Source organism: Babylonia areolata, chromosome 32, assembly GCF_041734735.1.
Source record: "Babylonia areolata isolate BAREFJ2019XMU chromosome 32, ASM4173473v1, whole genome shotgun sequence".
In the NCBI taxonomy this organism is placed as follows: Eukaryota; Metazoa; Mollusca; class Gastropoda; order Neogastropoda; family Buccinidae; genus Babylonia; species Babylonia areolata.
In genome coordinates, this window is record NC_134907.1 from 17,494,234 (window position 1) to 17,511,733 (window position 17,500).

At 43.4% G+C, this 17,500-nt stretch overlaps 1 protein-coding gene across 2 annotated transcripts in view; it reads right to left on the bottom strand.

The window, feature by feature from the left end:
- Nucleotides 1-5,229: 5,229 nt before the first annotated feature.
- The window catches only part of LOC143276559 (uncharacterized), a 13,294-nt gene continuing 1,023 nt past the window's right edge, over nt 5,230-17,500 (bottom strand). The window contains exons 2-5 of one of the 2 annotated variants that reach the window (XM_076581140.1): nt 16,632-17,040; nt 15,517-15,800; nt 13,505-13,652; nt 5,230-7,328 (exon numbers count right to left, since the gene is read on the bottom strand). In XM_076581140.1, coding sequence (XP_076437255.1) covers nt 6,970-7,328; nt 13,505-13,652; nt 15,517-15,800; nt 16,632-16,722 — 882 coding nt within the window. In that variant the 5' untranslated portion in view covers nt 16,723-17,040 and the 3' untranslated portion in view covers nt 5,230-6,969. Of the gene's footprint in view, nt 7,329-11,155; nt 11,566-13,504; nt 13,653-15,516; nt 15,801-16,631; nt 17,041-17,500 lie in introns of those variants that run through there. The other variant, XM_076581142.1, reaches the window with a different exon arrangement.

Consider the following 17,500-nt stretch of genomic DNA (forward strand, 5'->3'; position numbering starts at 1 on the left):
ACGAAGATTTTCTCTGGCAGTATTTTGTTGTCCCTCTCAACAGTTCATTTGTCCTTCCTGAGAAAATTGCTCTCTCGATCGCAGTCTATCTTTTCCTGGGGAGAAAGTTGTTGCCCAACAAGAAGTGTGTTTGATCTAGGGGAACACTGTTTTCTTGTGATGCAACTAGTTTCGTCTTCACCAGAACATTCTGGACTGATTACAGAGAGTGACTTTTGAGAAGGAGAGGTTTGATGTTCATTGGTACATTCCGTTCTCCGTTCAGGAGAACCTGGTGGAACTACACACCATGTAATCGTCTCAGGGTTACTGTTTTGTTTCTGGGTAGGACACTGTACACAACTGCTGGTCCTTCCAGCTGCCTGGGTGACTCCCTTGGTGGTGAAGATGTGGGTTGTCTGTGAACCAGCCTCTTTCTGTTTGCGAACCAGCCTGTGTCCGTCTGTGAACTGGCATAATTCTGTCCATGAACCAGCCTGTTTCTGTCCATGAACCATCCTGTTTCTGGTCAGTCAACCACTATGTTTCTGGTCTGTGAACCACCATGTTTCTGTCCATGAACCAGCCTATTTCTGGTCAGTGAACCAGCCTGTTTCTGTCCGTGAACTAGCCTGTTTCTAGTCTGCAAACCACTATGTTTCTGTCTGTGAATCGGCTTGTTTCTGTCCAAGACGTGTATCACAGAAGGTATGCTTGTTAGCGACGATGAACTGCTATGGCCTGTAACCTGTTCAGGTGAGGCAGGTGATCTCCTGGAACCCTCAGTTCTGAATGAACGCTGTGTCTGATGCCTCGCGTTCCTTTGATTCTGTGCTTTGTGATGGAAGGAGCGCTTCACCTCGTGGTGGTCTTGGCCCAACAGAGTTTGGGCAGTGTGAGACACGTGTTCGTTCTTTCAGTGAGAATGCTTGTCCCTGCGATGTAATGAGTGCTGTCATCGAACTTGACCGCTGATCTGCAGAGACTGGGAAATGTACGCAATGGTTAGTCGAGTCTTTCTCGTTAAAAATTTCTTCTTTGGAATCTTTTTCCGGTGGTATTGGTGGTGTTGGAGGTGATGGAACATTATTCGGTGGATCGTACGGCACGGCAGATATGTCATGAATCACTAGCTCTTGCCGTGGTGAGAAGAAGGAAAATGGTTTCAATGCTGGGGCAGAGTTTTGTGCTCGCTTCTGGTGGGTATTGATGCTCTCTGGTGACCATTTCATTTGCTCATCTTGGGAAGACTTTCGGTGATTTCGTGCTCGAGATTTTAGTGTGGACAATGCGGATAACTCTTCTAGAAGCTGCAAATGTAAAGGTATCCTCAGGTATCCTCCATGGTTTGTCTTCTTTGACACATTGACGTTTTGGGCGATTTGAGTCACCACGTATCTGTACTTGATCCTGTGTACTCTTCACATACTCCCCAGATATTTCTTTTCCTTTCATTTTATGACTGAATGGTGGAGAATTACAGTTTGTCTTCAGTTTCAACATGTTTTTGTCATCAGTGCACACGCGGGAGTGGCGGGGAGGTGATACTTTAAATGATGACTGGGGAGAACACACAGAACCAGGAAAACTTGCCACAAGTCTGGCCATCTCGTGCCTGATGCGACGATACGGTTGATTGCGGTTTCCAGAACATTCTTTGCTCTCAGAAAACGGGTCAGTTTGGTTTGGACGGCTTCCAGAACATTCTTGGATCTTTGAAAATGGATCGTTTTGGTTTGGACGGCTTCCGGAATGGTCTTTGCTCTCTGAAAATGGGTCATGCTGGTTTGAACGGCTTCCAGAACGTTCTTTGCTCTCTGAAAATTGGTTTATGAATCCTATTTGGCTCGATTGATGATTGCCATGTGAAGTGTCAACAGGATCTTTGGGAAATACAGAGGGGTTTTGAAGATATCTTCGTCTGGGAATGCGACTTTTGGAATCTTTGTGTTCAGCAGTATGGTGTTTCGATATGCCGGGTGGATTGCTTGCAGAAGCTGAATAATTCAAACCTGGGTACTCCAGACCTAATTGGGAATTTGTTAGTTGTTGAGGCATGTGTGGCATTGATGTTCCCGTACGCCATACAAATGTGTACTTTGATGTGAAGACACACGGCTCCTGTCATTTGTTGTTACACCTGACGTTGCCGTGTGTGTATCATACCAAGGGCTATTCACCATCCTTGAAGCGAACACTCTGGCGCCTGAGGGTGTTTCACGTGCAGTCCTCCGAAGCTGTGTGTTCATAAAAGCAGATGTAGAAAAATCTTGAGGCGGGGTTTTTGCACGTGTGTCCACTTTGTTTGAGTCCATTGCTTTCGTTTCTGTCTTAGAACGTCTGCGCCGTTTATCTGATACATTTTCTTCGAAGCTTGTCTCACGAAGATGTGTGTATGGTATTTCAGAAGGCTGTGATTCCCAGGTGTCATCCTTACTGCACTGTATCAGACTCCCGTCGATTGATGAAATACTCGGCGATTTCTCGACGATGAAACAAGAGAGACATGATCCTTTCATTTTGTCACTCCAATTTGATTCAGGGTCCCTTGTCACCTCTGAACGTGTTCTGATTTTCTTCTGAAAAAAGCGAGATGACTGTTTCATGAACGCCAACGCTTTTGTCTGTAACTTGAGCTGTTGACTTGAAGGTGGGGATCTTGGGAACGTATTCTCGATCCCCCTCAGTTTGGGATCGTTGGATTCGTTAGGTATCTGGTATGAGCGGGAAGACATGTCCTTGGCCTGACACAGTTTGGGGTTGTTGCTCACATTGTGTTAGGAAAGATGCGTCTTCACTCAATCTACATTGCGCAGGGGAATGCAAGACGCCGGGAGGAGAAGGAGAAGGAGACGCTGATTCTTGAGTTGTGCATGTGAATGAAGTTATGGAACTGGAGACTGCTCTTGGGGGTGACTGTTTCGAATCATGTGAAAAACATGGAGGAGATGACATCTGGCATGGAGGAGTTTCTGGATCTGGGTTGGGTCTGGGTTTCGGGGTCGGATCTTCAGTGCGGGTGTGGCGGGTGTGTGATGAGTTTCTCCTTCGTGTGATTGGAGAAAACCTGGCTGATGATTCCATGTCCGCTTTGTGTAGGTCTGAAAATTAGATGAGTTTTCTTTTGTGTATTTACCCTTTGTGGTTCCTTGAGGTCTGATAATTGTTATGTTTTTTGTGTATTTGCTCTCTGTGGTTCCTCGAGGTCTAAGAATAGATTTGTTTTCTTTGTAGTAATTACTATTCGTAGTTCTTTGAGATCTGAGAATAGTTGTCTTTTTAGTTTAATTCCATGTTGTTCCTTGAGGTCAGATAACAGTTTTCTTTTCTGTGTGTATCTACTCTGTGCGTTTCCTCGAGGTGATAGAATAGATTTGTTTTGTTTGTGCGTTTACTTCATGTGGTTCCTTGAGAATAGTTCTTTTTTGCTTCGTGCATCTACTTTTTGTTTGTGTGCCTATTTCCTTGAGATCTGAGAGTTGTGTTGTTTTCTTTGTGTATTTAATGTCTTCGGTTCCTTTTGGTTTGAGAATAGCTATTGGTTTCTTTGTATAGTTGCTCCTGTTGTTTATTGAGGTTTGATTGAGAGCAGTTTTTCTTTGTGTATTTGATTTTTGTTTGTGTGTTTCTCTCCTGTTCCTTTAGGTCTGACAATAGTTTATTGTCTTTCTGTGTTCAATTTTTGGACAGTGCTTCCCTTTCTCTTCATGCCTAAGAACAGCTTATCTTTTCTATTTCGTTTTTAGATGTCTGCCTGGTTCCTCTCAAATGGCTTAGCTGGCCTCCTCTTCTGCTTACAAAATGCATTTTAATCTGTTTTAAGAATATGTCTCAGTAATGAACTGCAATATATCTAATGCAATTGACAAATTTATTAAAAAGTACACACAGTTGAAGGCTGTTTCGAAAGCAAAAACAAATGTGGAGATTGATTGATGACCAGCTGCTCTTTGTCAACAGCCGTTGCATTTACTATATATTCTAGCTTTTAACCGTCAGCACTGGTCTTTTTAATAGCTAGTGTTTTTATATGTTAAAGATCAACTGTTTTCTTGTCGAAGTGATAATGAAAAAAAAAAGAAAATCAGTCTGGCTTGTCAAATGATGCGCACAAATATCGAAAAAATGGGTAATATAATCAACATTCTTTTTGCAACTGTACCTATCACAATTCGGGTTTTAAAATATCGTCACATACAGAAATACTGGTTTGGTGGATGAGAAGCAGGTTGAGTCCCATTGACCTTAACGGAGGTCTTTTAATTAATGAGAATCTGAACTCCTGTAAACACACGCGAAGAAGTAATATTTGCAATTGGCGAAATCAGACGTATCTTCGGTATACAGTCTTTTATTTTACCACTGTACAGTATGCACGAGGCACCATCTGCCTTCCTGCAGTCGGAATGGAATTTGCAGTTGGGATGCTCCGCCGTGTGCTGCCAAGCAGCCCTTCTGACTGTCGTTAGTGTGTTGTGATCATATCCCTTTGAACTGGTGTGGAACTGATAAAAGGGGATTTGTTTGCGTGGCTTCTGCAAGGGCGAGTCATTTCGTGACGTGTCGAAGTGATGCGTTCGCTTTTTGACGCGTCAAGGAGATACGTTCGCCTCATGACGTATTAAAGAGATAGGTGCGTTTTGTGACGTGTCAAGAGAGACATTCGATTTATGACGTATTTGATAAAAAAAAAAAAAGAGTTTGGGGGAGTGGGGGGCGGAGGGGGGTTGGGGGGGGGGGGATTATCGGGATGAGGGAGCAGAGCTTGTGCGATCTTGCGCGCTTGAGGATGTATTTGCGGGAAGAGGGAATTTGTGTGTGTATGTGTGTGTGTGCGTGTGCGTGTGTGTGTGTGTGCATGCGTGTGTGTGTGGACAGTTTTCTTCGTGACCTACTATTATTGAAAACGAACATACAGATCACACCTATATTTCTGCACGTTCATGGCTAGAGAAACCGACGAACTGAACGGCACGAATATATGCAACAACACACATACATTCATAGTCAGCCAGTTGGACAGACAGAAAGATGAATGGGCAGACGGGCAGACAGATGGATTCAAATTTAGAGAGAGAGAGAGGGAGAAAGAGAGAGAAACAGAGAGAGAGAGAGAGAACGGGCGAAAGAGAGTGAGGGGTGGGAGCCAGAGAAGACAGAGAGAGCGAGATGGATGGGAAGAGAGAGTTTTAAGTGACGATGCAAATACAGTCAACTGCCAGCTTGTTTATTTCCCAGATGAATCTTTAATGCTGTAAGGTCCACAGAATGATGTTAAGTACGGTATATATATATATAAAAAAAAGAAGGAAACCCTACGTTTCCACTAGGTTCGTTTACCAAAGCGAACGGTATACATGTTTTGTGTCTTACAAGCCGATGCGAAAGCATACATGCTTTGGTACTGAACTAAAATAAACCTAAACAACAAAGAAAAGAACATTATCAAACGCAACACAAACAAACAAACCAAAAAAAAACACAAACAACGACCACAGCAAAGTTTCAGTTTCTGAAGGAGGCGTCACTGCGTTCGGACAAATCCATTTTCGCTACACCACATTTCCTGGGAAGATGCCTGACCAGCAGCATAACCCAACGCGCTTAGTCAGGCCTCGAGTGCTTGCATATTATATATATATATATATATCATATATATATATGTACCTATCAAAGTGGATATCTTCTACAGGTTTTTGCTAGAAGACAAAATTTTTGTTGTCATGGAATTACTAAACGCTCAGTTTGATTTTCCAGTCAAACCTGGGGGAAGGCGCGAGAGCGGGATTTGAACCCAGGCCCTCAACTACACGGTATTGGCAGATGAGCGTCTTAATCATTCTGGCACCTTTCTCCAATGGCAAACAAACCTAAATAGCAAAAGAAAAGAACCCAAATAAGAAAAAAAAAGACGGAAAACAAAACTAAAACAAAACAAAACAAAACAAAACAACCAACTACTGCTGGACCAAGCTATCACACAAACAAATGAACATATGTATAATACATGCCTTCCCCATTTTCCCCCGACCGTATTGTCGCCATACTATATAATTATGTATATTCATTTTTCTTCTAATTGATTGATTGATATGGATACTTATATAGCCCCTATCCCTGGACGGAGACCAAGCTCTAAGCGCTTTACAAACACGGGATATATTTGCACAACAGGCTGCCTACCTGGGTAGAGCCGATTGACGGCTGCCATTGGTTTCCTGTTTCATTCAATCAGATTTCAGGCACGCACACATACACACTCCGACAAACATATAACATTTACCATTTACGTGTATGACCGTTTTGGTTGTTTATTTACCCCGCCGTGTAGACAGCCATACTCCGTTTCCGGGGGGTTTGCATGCTGGGTATGTTCTTATTTCCATAACCCACCGAACGCTGACATGGATTACAGGATCTTTAACCTGCGTATTTTATCTTCTGCGTGCCGTATACACACGAATGGGGTTCAGGCACTCGCAGGTCTGCACATATGTTGACCTGGGAGATCGGAAAAATCTCCACCCTTTACCCACCAGGCTCCGTCACCGAGATTCGAACCCGGGACCCTCAGCTTGAAAGTCCATCGCTTTAACCACTCGGTTATTGCGCCCGTTTGTTACCGACTCATAACAAAGAGACGTGGGCACACTACGCATTAACATGAAAACATTAACACACACACACGAAGACAACGACAACAAGACCCAAAGAAACAAGCAAACTACAAAAAAAAAATTCGTTCACGCTGTAAAGTAGTGGACATCGTAAGAAAGTTCCTTCTTCTGCAGAATGGCAAGTTATATCTTCACACCTTACTTTTGAAGAAAAATCAAAAGTTTAATTTGAAGAAAAATTTAAAAGTTTCATTTGAAGAAAAATTTAAAAGTTTCCTTTGAAGAAAAATTAAAATTAAAAGTTTCATTTGAAGAAAAATTAAAAATTGTTTAAAAAAAAAAGAAAGAAGAAAAAAAGTTGAAAACCATGCCATTAAAAATGAAAATGACCACGTTCCTCGCGGTGATTTCTCCTTCCCTTTCTGCTCCTTCCTCTTCCCCTTTTCCCTCCTCTTCCTCCTCCTCCTCCTCTTCCCCATCCTCCTCCTCCTCCTCCTCCCCCCCCTTCTCCTTGACTGCCGTGGTTGCAATGCTCCTTCGTCTCCTCCTCCATCCCCATTCCATCGGAGCTGCCTCCTCTTCCTCCTGCTCCTCCTCTTCCTCCGGTGGTCCATTCAGTAGCGTGCCCGTGCCCGTGCCCGTGCCCGTGCCCGTGACCGTGGTGGAGGTGGTGAGGGGGACGGGGGTACCTTGTGTAGACAGGTTCCGCGTGCGTTGCTCGCGCGCCAGTGCCTGTGGGGGTTTTAACCAGCCAGTGAGAGAGAGAGGGAGGGAGGGAGGGAGAGAAAGAGCGAAGGACAGAGAGAGAGAATGGAGGGGGAATGACGGGAGGGAGAGAAAGAGGGAAGGACACAGAGAGAGAGAGAGAGAGAGAGAAGGGAGGGAGAGGGAGGGAGGGAGAGAGAGAGAGAGAGAAGGGAGGGGGAGGAAGGGAGACAAAGAGGGAAGGAAAGAGAGAGAGGGACGGGAGAGGAGGGGGAGACGGGAGAGAGAGACAGAGGTGGTAGTGTAAAGAAAGGGATGGAGAGAGAGAGGGAGAAGAGAGAAATGAGGTAGAAAGGGAGGAAGACAGTCGGAAAGATTTCAGTTAGAGAGAAAACGAAAGACAGAGGAGAGAAGATGTTTTAGAGAGCGGGTGGAGGAGAGAGAGAGACATGGGGGGAGGGGAGAGGGGGGGGGAGAGAAAGGGGTAAAAAGTGAGTGAGAGAAACAGGGGGACGGAGGTAGATAAATAGAGAGAGAGAGAGAGAGAGGGAGGGAGAGAGAGTTTCAGTTTCAGTTTCAGTAGCTCAAGGAGGCGTCACTACGTTCGGACAAATCCATATACGCTACACCACATCTGCCAAGCAGATGCCTGACCAGCAGCGTAACCCAACGCGCTTAGTCAGGCCTTGAAAAAAAAAAAACCCTGAATAAATAATAGATAAATACATTAAAAAAAAAACCCCAAAAACAAAAAAAACTACTACCACTACTAATATGTATGAGGCGCAAAATCTTAATGAAGTCAACTATAAGCGTACATAAATAAGTAAAAAAAATAAAAAAATTAAAGAGAGAGAGAGGGAGAGAGAGAGAGAGGAGAAAGAGGGAGAGGGAGACAGACAGAGACAGAGCAGGGTTCATCTCCCTGTTTTCAGGTTCAAACCTGAAATATGATACTGATATTGATCACGGAGTCACCATTAATTTTCATCCATCATGTAATTGATAAGAATGTACAGGAACTCTCGTGTCGTACCGTGTGTATTGTGTTGCATTGTGTTGTAGTGTTTGTATTGTTTGAATGGGATCGTGTCGTGTCGTGTCGTGTCGTGTCGTGTCGTTTCGTTTGTATTGTATTGTATGGTGCTCTGCTCTGCTGTATTGTATTGTATTGTATTGTATTGCATTGTACTGTGCTGTGCTGTATTGTATTGTATTGCATTGTGCTGTGCTGTGCTGTGCTGTGCTGTGCTGTATTAGATTGGACTGGATTGGATACTGTACTGTACTTGTATTGTCTTGTCTTGTCTTGTCTGGTCTTGTATTGTACTGCGCTGCACTGTATTGTATTGTGTGGTATTGTATGGTAAGGTATTACATCACTGTCTTTTAGGCAGGAATGAATAAGCAGTGTAGACGGGTCGTGAGACTGGCGGACACACACACACACACACACACACACACACACACACACACACACACACACACACACACAGAAGGAGACAGAGAGATAGACAGATATAGAGAGAGAGACTTTGACACTTTATGTCATTGGCCATGAGGTCCTTATGACATGGGTGAATGCATCGAGATACTTTCAATTCATAACAAACCATCATGGTAAACGAATAAGATGGTGAAAACAAATAATAAACAAAACAAAGTATGGTGTGAGTGAGAGAGAGAGACAGGGACACAGAGAGGGAGAGAGAGAGAGAGAGAGAGAGAGAGAGAGAGAGAGAGAGAGAGAATGTGTGTGTGTGAGAAAAGAGCAAGTGAGAGAGAGAGAGAGACAGAGAAGGAGATAGACAAAGACATAGAGAGACGGAAAGAGAGAGACAGAAAGACAGAGAATAAGAGACAGAGAGAGAGAGAGAGAGTCAGAGAGAAGCAGATGCACACAGACAGACAGAGGGAGACAGAGAGAAAGGATGAAGCCAATGCAATGCAAAGAAAATAGGGACAATAGCTCCATGTTTTTTTTTTTTGTGTGTTTTTTTTTTTCCATATATCTTTTTATTCGGAACATGTATGTGTATATTCGGTTCTTGCTTCAAAGAAGAAACACATACACAACGATGGAAGGTCCTAGAGGGTGGGATTGGGGAGAGAGACAGAGACAGAGAGAGACAGACAGACAGAGAAAGAAAGATAGAGACAGAGACAGGCAGACAGACAGAGAGAGAGAGGCAGAGACAGAGACAGAGAGACAGACAGACAGAGAGAGAGAGGCAGAGACAGAGACAGAGAGACAGACAGAGATAGAGAAAGACAGAGAGAGACACACAGAGAGAAAGAGACAGACAGAGACATAGACAGAGACAGACAGACAGACATACAGAGACAGAGAAAGAGAAAGACACAGAGACAGACAGACAGAGAAAGAGAGAGAGAGAGAGAAAGACAGACAGAGAGAGAGAGAGACCAGAGACTGGAGACATAGACTGACAGACAGACAGAGACAGAAACAGAGAGAAACATAGAGAAATGAAACGAAGTCTATTCAGTTGAGAGAGAGAGAGAGAGAGAGAGAGAGAGAGAGAGAGAGAGAGAGAGAGAGAGAGAGAGAGAGAGAGAACTGATGATACAAACAAAATCGTCAACTGCAAGGTTGTGTTTTCCCCAAGAGGAATCTTTTAATACTGTGAAGTCCAGACAATAATGTTAAGTACGGTATTTTTAAAACGAACCGCTACATTTCCATTGGGTCCGATTGCCGAAGCGAAAGTTACGGTATATTCATGTTTTGTGTCCCCTTACCGATACGAAAGCATTACATGCTTTGGTGTTGAAGCAAGCTAGACAACAAACACAGAGAGAGAGAGAGAGATAGAGAGAGATAAATAGATAGATAGGGAGAGAGAGAGATGGGGGTAGTGGGGGGACTATGGTGGCTGCTGTGTTTCCTGTTTCGATCATCTCACAGCTTTATTCACACTTCCCAAGATATATATTCTAGATATAGATATATATATATATATATATATATATATATATATATATATATATATATATATAGATAAATATATATATATATATATATATATATATATATATATATATATATATATATAAAACATGTCAAGAGGTACGTTAAGCAGAATAAAATGATCAACGAATACTGGATGAAGTGCTGCTTGCTTTTGATTTGGATTCTTGGATGACAATGAGTCATGCTCTTTTTTTAAATTAAAAAAAAAAAAATACTATACTATTTTTTTTTTAATAATAAATATCTTTGATATGCCTACCAGTCTGTGAAATATTTCTGAAATATTTCATTCTTCCTAGAGGTTAGTTTGGGATCTTTTTTTTGTATATTTCATAAAATATAATATATAAATTGACTCTATCCTCAACAAGTTCTCTTTTGTATCATATATATATATATATATATCGTTATTTTATGGTCTGTTTATTTATTCCTCTATTCATCCTTCTTACTTATCTATTGCTTGTTCAGTGTGTCCTCATTTCAAGACTTTGAAACAATATCCCCTTCTCTCTCAAAGACGGTAAAGTGTCCTCTGTTCATGGGCTCTAGAAATCCCCCTTTTCAACTTCTACTGCTGCTATTGCAATAACAACTACCACTCCTACTACGACATCAACAACTGCTTGAACAACACCATAAATACTACCATTGTTGCTACGACGACGACAAGTGCTACCACTACCACTACTACTACTACTACTACTACGATAAAGCAACAACAGCAACAACACGACTCCTTCATCCGCAAGGATGACAATAACAATATTTTTAGTGTATCTGTAGTGATTCCCTCCCTTGAAGTCCCACTTAGCACCCCCCCCCCCCCCGCCCCCACCATCCCATCCGCCCCCTCCCCCCCCCTCCCCTGCCCCCCTCTCGCCTCTTGCACATCTCTCTCCATCTCTCCACTCCACTTATCAGATCCTCCGATGACTCCAGGTCAAGGTTGTTGACATTACCCTGACCCTGACCCACTTTAGCCATGGAAAAAGGTGAAAAAGCTCCATCTCCTAGGCTGCTGAGCCGCCTCCTTCCGGTTTCCGCTTCCGGTACTGGCGTCACTTCCTGTCTTCGCTTTGGAGCCGTGGTGATGGCGACGGTGGTGGCGGTGGTGGTGGTGGTGGTGGTGGGTTTTGGAGGTTGAGGGGCTGGGGGAGGTGTTGCCGAAGAAGAGAAGTCTGATGAAGTTGAGGATGCTGAAGAAGAAGGAGTTGACGCGTGGTGGAGGTTTGGTGACGTAGGAGGTGGGGGAGGAGGAGGCATCGGCATCTGGGGGGAGAGTGAAGGGGTTTCAATTTTTTTTTTTTTCACTTTCAGTTTTCTCAAAGAGGCGTCAGTAACTGCGTTCGGGGGAAAAAAATTATATGTATATATATATATATATATATATATATATATATATATATATATATATATATATATATCTGAAATACGCTACACCACATCTGTACCTGGTAGATGCCTGACCAGCAGCATAACCCAACGCGCTCAGTGCAAGCATATATATTTGTTTACCAATCAGGGTGAATTAATTTTCTTCTGCATAATTTTGCCCTGAGGACACATTTCTGTTGCCATGGTTTTTTTGTGTGTTTTTTTATGATTATTATTTTTTTTTTATTCAGTGCGCCAAATGCGTGGTGTACACGGAACCTATCACTTCGATAATGTGAACGTTGGAGTTGTAGTCACGAACTGATAAGAAATACGCTGCCTCTTGGTTATTTATTTATTTATTTATTTATTCTATTTTTTTTTTTTAAATTTTCGTTTTTATTATCTTTTTGCCTGTATACTTTTCATAGCAGAGAGGGTCGGTCTCATGATTTTATTGGAGGTTCAGAATTAGTATACGTGATTATAATAAAAAAATAAAACAGGTCTTTTCTTCAAATATCATTAGTGATTATTTTCTTCCTGACCCAGTATTTCAACTGTAACTTGCAGACCACTTCGCAGGTAATAACCGCATTCGTTATGTATAATTTGATATGTACTGTACAATGGGACGTTAATGTTTCAGACTTATATATATATATATATATATATATATATATATATATATATATATATATGTATATATATATGTATATATATATATATACATATGTGTGTGTGTGTGTGTGTGTGTGTGTGTGTGTGTGTGTGTGTGTGAAGAATAGAAGAATGAAACTCTTGTTGAAATCTTTCTGTTTTTGTGTCTTTTTTATTGACTTGTTTGTTTTCTTGAGTTTTCTTTCTTTCTTTCTCTCTTTCTCTCCCGAAGTCTAGTATCATTTAGCTGGCTTATCTGTTTACGCACTCATTGTGTTGCAGACTATTTCCTTGTTATTTTGGTTTAGATACTTTTGCTTTTCACGGTTAATAAGAACACACACACACACACACAAACACACACACACACACACACACACACACACACACACACACACACACATTCTCTAATTGCATATGATGTTTCTTTATTTTTTTACTTACTTACTTACTTACTTAGACAGAGACAGAGAGTGACAGAGACAGACAGGCAGAACCACCACACACAACACACACACACACACACACACACACAACACACACACACACACACAGAGAGAGAGAGAGAGAGAGAGAGAGGGTTAACTGTGTGAAGCCACCACCGGCCCTTAACAAAAGGGGTGTGGGTGTAGGTGTGGGGTGGCTTGGGAGGGGGGTGGGAGGGAGGAACAGAGACAGTTCAACATGCAGAAAGAATACATATTATTTCGCTCGTCCGAACAAAGTAGTCGAGACAGAGAAAGAGAGGGAGAGAGAGAGAGAGACAGAGAGAGAGAGGGGGGCGTGGGGGAGACAGACAGAAACTAGAGAGAGAGAGAGAGACAGACGGACAGACGAGAGAGACAGACAGAGACTACACAACACACACACACACACACACACACACAACACACAACGAGGACAGAGAGAGACAGACAGACAGATACTAGAGACAGAGAGAGACAGGGAGAGAGACAGACAGACAGACAGAGACTAGAGACAGAGAGAGACAGAAAGAGAGAGACAGACAGACCAGCGACTAGAGAGACAGAGAGAGACAGAGACAGAGAGAGAGACAGAGACAGAAAGAGAGAGAGAGACTGGAGACAGAGAGAGAGAGACAGACAGACAGACAGACACAGAGAGAGAGAGAGAGAGAGAGAGAGAGAGACAGACAGAGAGATAGAGAGCTTACCATCAGGACATGTTTTGCAGCAGTCACCCGGCTCGCGTGTCGCGTCCGTGCAGTTCAGCTCCGGACACTGACCGTAGTATGTGGTCAGCTGACCTCTTGCGTCACACACGTACTTCCGGCAGTTCTCTTCCTTGGGCACGATTTTCTCCTGCGAGGTTTGGCTTGGATTACGAGGGGTGGGGTGTTGGGGGGTGGGGGTGGGGGAAGGAGGGGGGGAGTGGTGTGTGTGTGTGAGGTGTGGGGGTTAGTTGAACAATGCACTACACTACACTACACTACACTACACTACACTACACTACAGAACAACACAACACAATACACTGCACTACACTACACTACACTACACTACACTACGCTACAAAGCAAAACAGCACAACACAACGCAACGCAACGCAACGCAACGCAAAACAACACACTACACTACACTACACTACACTACACTGCACTGCACTGCACTGCACTACACTACACTACACTACACTACACTACACTGCACTGCACTGCACTACACTACACTACACTACACTACACTACACTGCCATACCATGCCATACACATATGATGCAACACAACACAACACAACACAACACACTGGAAATTACGTCTGGTGAAACACAGATATCAAAATATGATCAAAATATGATAATTATCGTATCACGGTGGGTTAAAATCGACACAATCCTGACGTAATGAACATTCATTAGGAAAACTCCATGTTAATTAAACGAAGGAACGTTATCTTGCCTGTCTTTCTGTCTGTCTCTTTGTCTGTCTGTCTGTCTGTCTGTCTGTCACTTGCGATGATAACAAAATACATATAGATATTTGCACAGACACATATGAACACGCGCGCGCGCACGCACGCAAGCATGTACACACACACACACACACACACACACAAGCACGCACGCACGCACGCACGCACGTACATAAATCACTAGGAACACAAAATGCCATCCCTGCGTGCAAAAACTTAAAATGAGATCACCACCATTACTAGTAACTGCCGCCACTTCTACTACCATTACAGCATCTACTACTACTACTATTACGATCGTGAAAAGACGTTCAATAAAAGCACCACCACTGGTCATAGTCCTTGAGTGGTGGTCTGGACACTAGTCATTCGGATGGGCCGATAAAGAAAAGGTCATCTGTACAGCATGCACTCAGCGCGCGTAAAAGAACCACGGCAAAGGAAAAAAAACCGTGTTGTCCTTGGCTAAAAATGATGTAGAAAATTCCACTTTGATAAAAAAAGAAGAGAGAAAAAAACACTGGCAGACAGAAAATAGGGTGACCATCTCATTATAGCGACGCGCTCTCACTGGGGAGAGCAGCCCGAATTTAACACTCAGAAGAATCTCTTGTGACAAAAGAGTAATTGTATTGTATTTCTCTTTTTATCACAACAGATTTCTCTGTGTGAAATTCGGGCTGCTCTCCCCAGGGAGAGCGCGTCGCTACACTACAGCGCCACCCTGTTTTTTCTTTTCTTTTTTTTTTTTTTTTTTGTATTTTTTCTTGCTTGCAGTCTTATTTGTTTGTTTTTTTCGAAGTGAATTTTTCTACAGAATTTTGCCAAGAACAACTTTTTTGTTGTTGCCGTGGGTTCTTTTACGTGCGCTAAGTGCATGCTGCACACGGGACTTCCGTTTATCGTCTCATCCGAATGACTAGTGTCCAGACCACCACTCAAGGCCTAGTGGAGGGGGTGGGGGGGTGGGGGGTGGGGGGAATAACGGCGGCTGAGCTGTGATTCGAACCAGCGCGCTCAGATTCTCTCGCTTCCTAGGCGGACGCGTTACCTCTAGGCCCATCACTCCAATAGAATAGAACAGACTGGGATAGAATGGAATACAACACAATGCAATGCAATCCATTCCAGTCAGATACAGCACAACACAACACAACACAACACAACACAATAACTCCCTAACCCCCTCCACAACGCCTCCACCTCAACCTACCTCCCCCAACCCTCCCCCAAACAATCAACCAACCCATCACACCTTCCCAGGCTCCAGAACAACGACTCTGCTTTCCTCCTTCCCCTCCTCCTCCTCCTCTTCTCCCCCCTTCCCCTTCTCCCCTCCCTCCTCCGGCAGGCGACAGGAGGGCACGGGGGTGGTGGTGGTGGGGGCGGGGGTGGTGGTGACCCGGCAGACGGCGTTCCGGAGGTCGTCGTTCCAGCCGAGGCCGGTCTGGATCTTGGGGCACCTGCAGACGGCGTTACCCACTTGGACCACGTCCGTGGCCATCAGCACTGTGCCGTTGGGCAGCAGGCAGTTCTCGCCTGGAGGAGAAGGATGAGAAGAAGAAGAAGAAGGAGGAGGAGGAGGAGAAGAAGAATGATTGATTTACCGAGTCTTTAATGGGTAAACAAATAAAGACCTATTTTTACAATTCTGCCCATTTTACGAACAAAACATAAAAAAAAATCAAATAGAAGATGGAGAAGAAGATGAGGACGAGGAGGAGAAAAAGAAAAAGCAGCAATGAGACGGAGGAGGAGGAGAAACAGAAGAAGGAGGAGGAGGAAGAGAAGAGAAGGAGGAGGAAGAAGAAGAGAATAAAAAGCTGCAATTGAAGAAGAAGAAGAAGAAGAAGAGGGGGAGAAAGAGAAGAATAAGAAGGAGGGGGAGGATGAGGAGAAGAAGAAGAAAGAGGAGGAGGGAGAGGATGAGAAGAAAGAGAAGAAAAAGCAACAATTGAAGAAGTAGTAGGAGAAGAAGAGGAAGATGGGGGAGGAGGAGGAGAAAAAGCAACAATTGAAGAAGTAGAAGGAGGAGAAGAGGAAGAAGGAGGAGGAGGAGAAGAAGAAGAATCAATCAGATAAACAAATAAATACATCGATAAGCAAGTAAATAGATAGATAGGTAGATAGATAGATATAACTCAATGTAGGGAGAGTTTGCGCCAGATGTATACTATATGATGATGATGATGATGATTGTTGTTGTTCTCCTTCTTCTCCTCCTCCTCCTCCTCATTATTATCATCATTACTATCATCATCATCGTTAGATTATAAATTATTATTATTATCATAATTATCATCATCACCATCATCATCATCACCACCACCACCACCACCACCACCCTCATCATCACCAATTAGTACTCACCATCAGGGCAAGATTTGCAGCAGGCGCCCTTTTTTTTCAGCCGGGGGTTCAAACAGCGGGGGGCGTAGCACTCGGCCTCGGTCGAACTCATGCCCTCTTTGGTGCAGTACAGGATCGTGCAGTTCTGCTCGTACTTCTTGAACAGCCGCTCCTCCCCTTCCTTCAGTGACCCCCCGGCGAAGGAGCACTCCCCGGACTTTTCCCCCCCACCTCCGGAAAAGGTGAAGGAGTTGGAGTTGGAGTGGTCCTTGTGAGCAGCCGATGCGGTCGGTATGAAGGGGAGGAGGAGGGAGAGGAGGAGGAGGAGGGGGGAGGGAGAGGGTTAGTTTACCAGGCATGGTTTATTTTTGGGTTGGGTTGAGGGGTTGGGTTGGTTACTTTTCTTCTTCTTTTTCGCGGGTCAGGAAGTCTGCAACAGAATTGAAAAGTGGTCAGCTGGTAGAATTTAGATAATCTTCTACGAAAGAAAATTCTCTTAGAAAAGTTCACTTTAACAGCAAACTAAATCATGCATGCCATGCATACAAATCTTTCTATCTTTTGTTGTTTGTTGGTTTGTTGTTGTTGTTGTTTGTGTGTTTGTTTGATCTTATTCATTTGTTTGTGAAGTTCTTTATCTTTCGATTCATATATATAGTATTTAGAAAATGAATGTAAAACATACACCAGAACGCAACGTTGTTTTACATCCATACACAGATACATATATTATAAACAATGCAACACAACCGCTTATAGATGACTACTCTCTTTATGTATAGCGATAATCTATCCACCTATCTATCTGTTCTTAAACATAAACACACCCACCCCAAATGGACACAATAAAACAAAATAGAAATAAGATAGAAAACAAGAGAGGCAAGGCC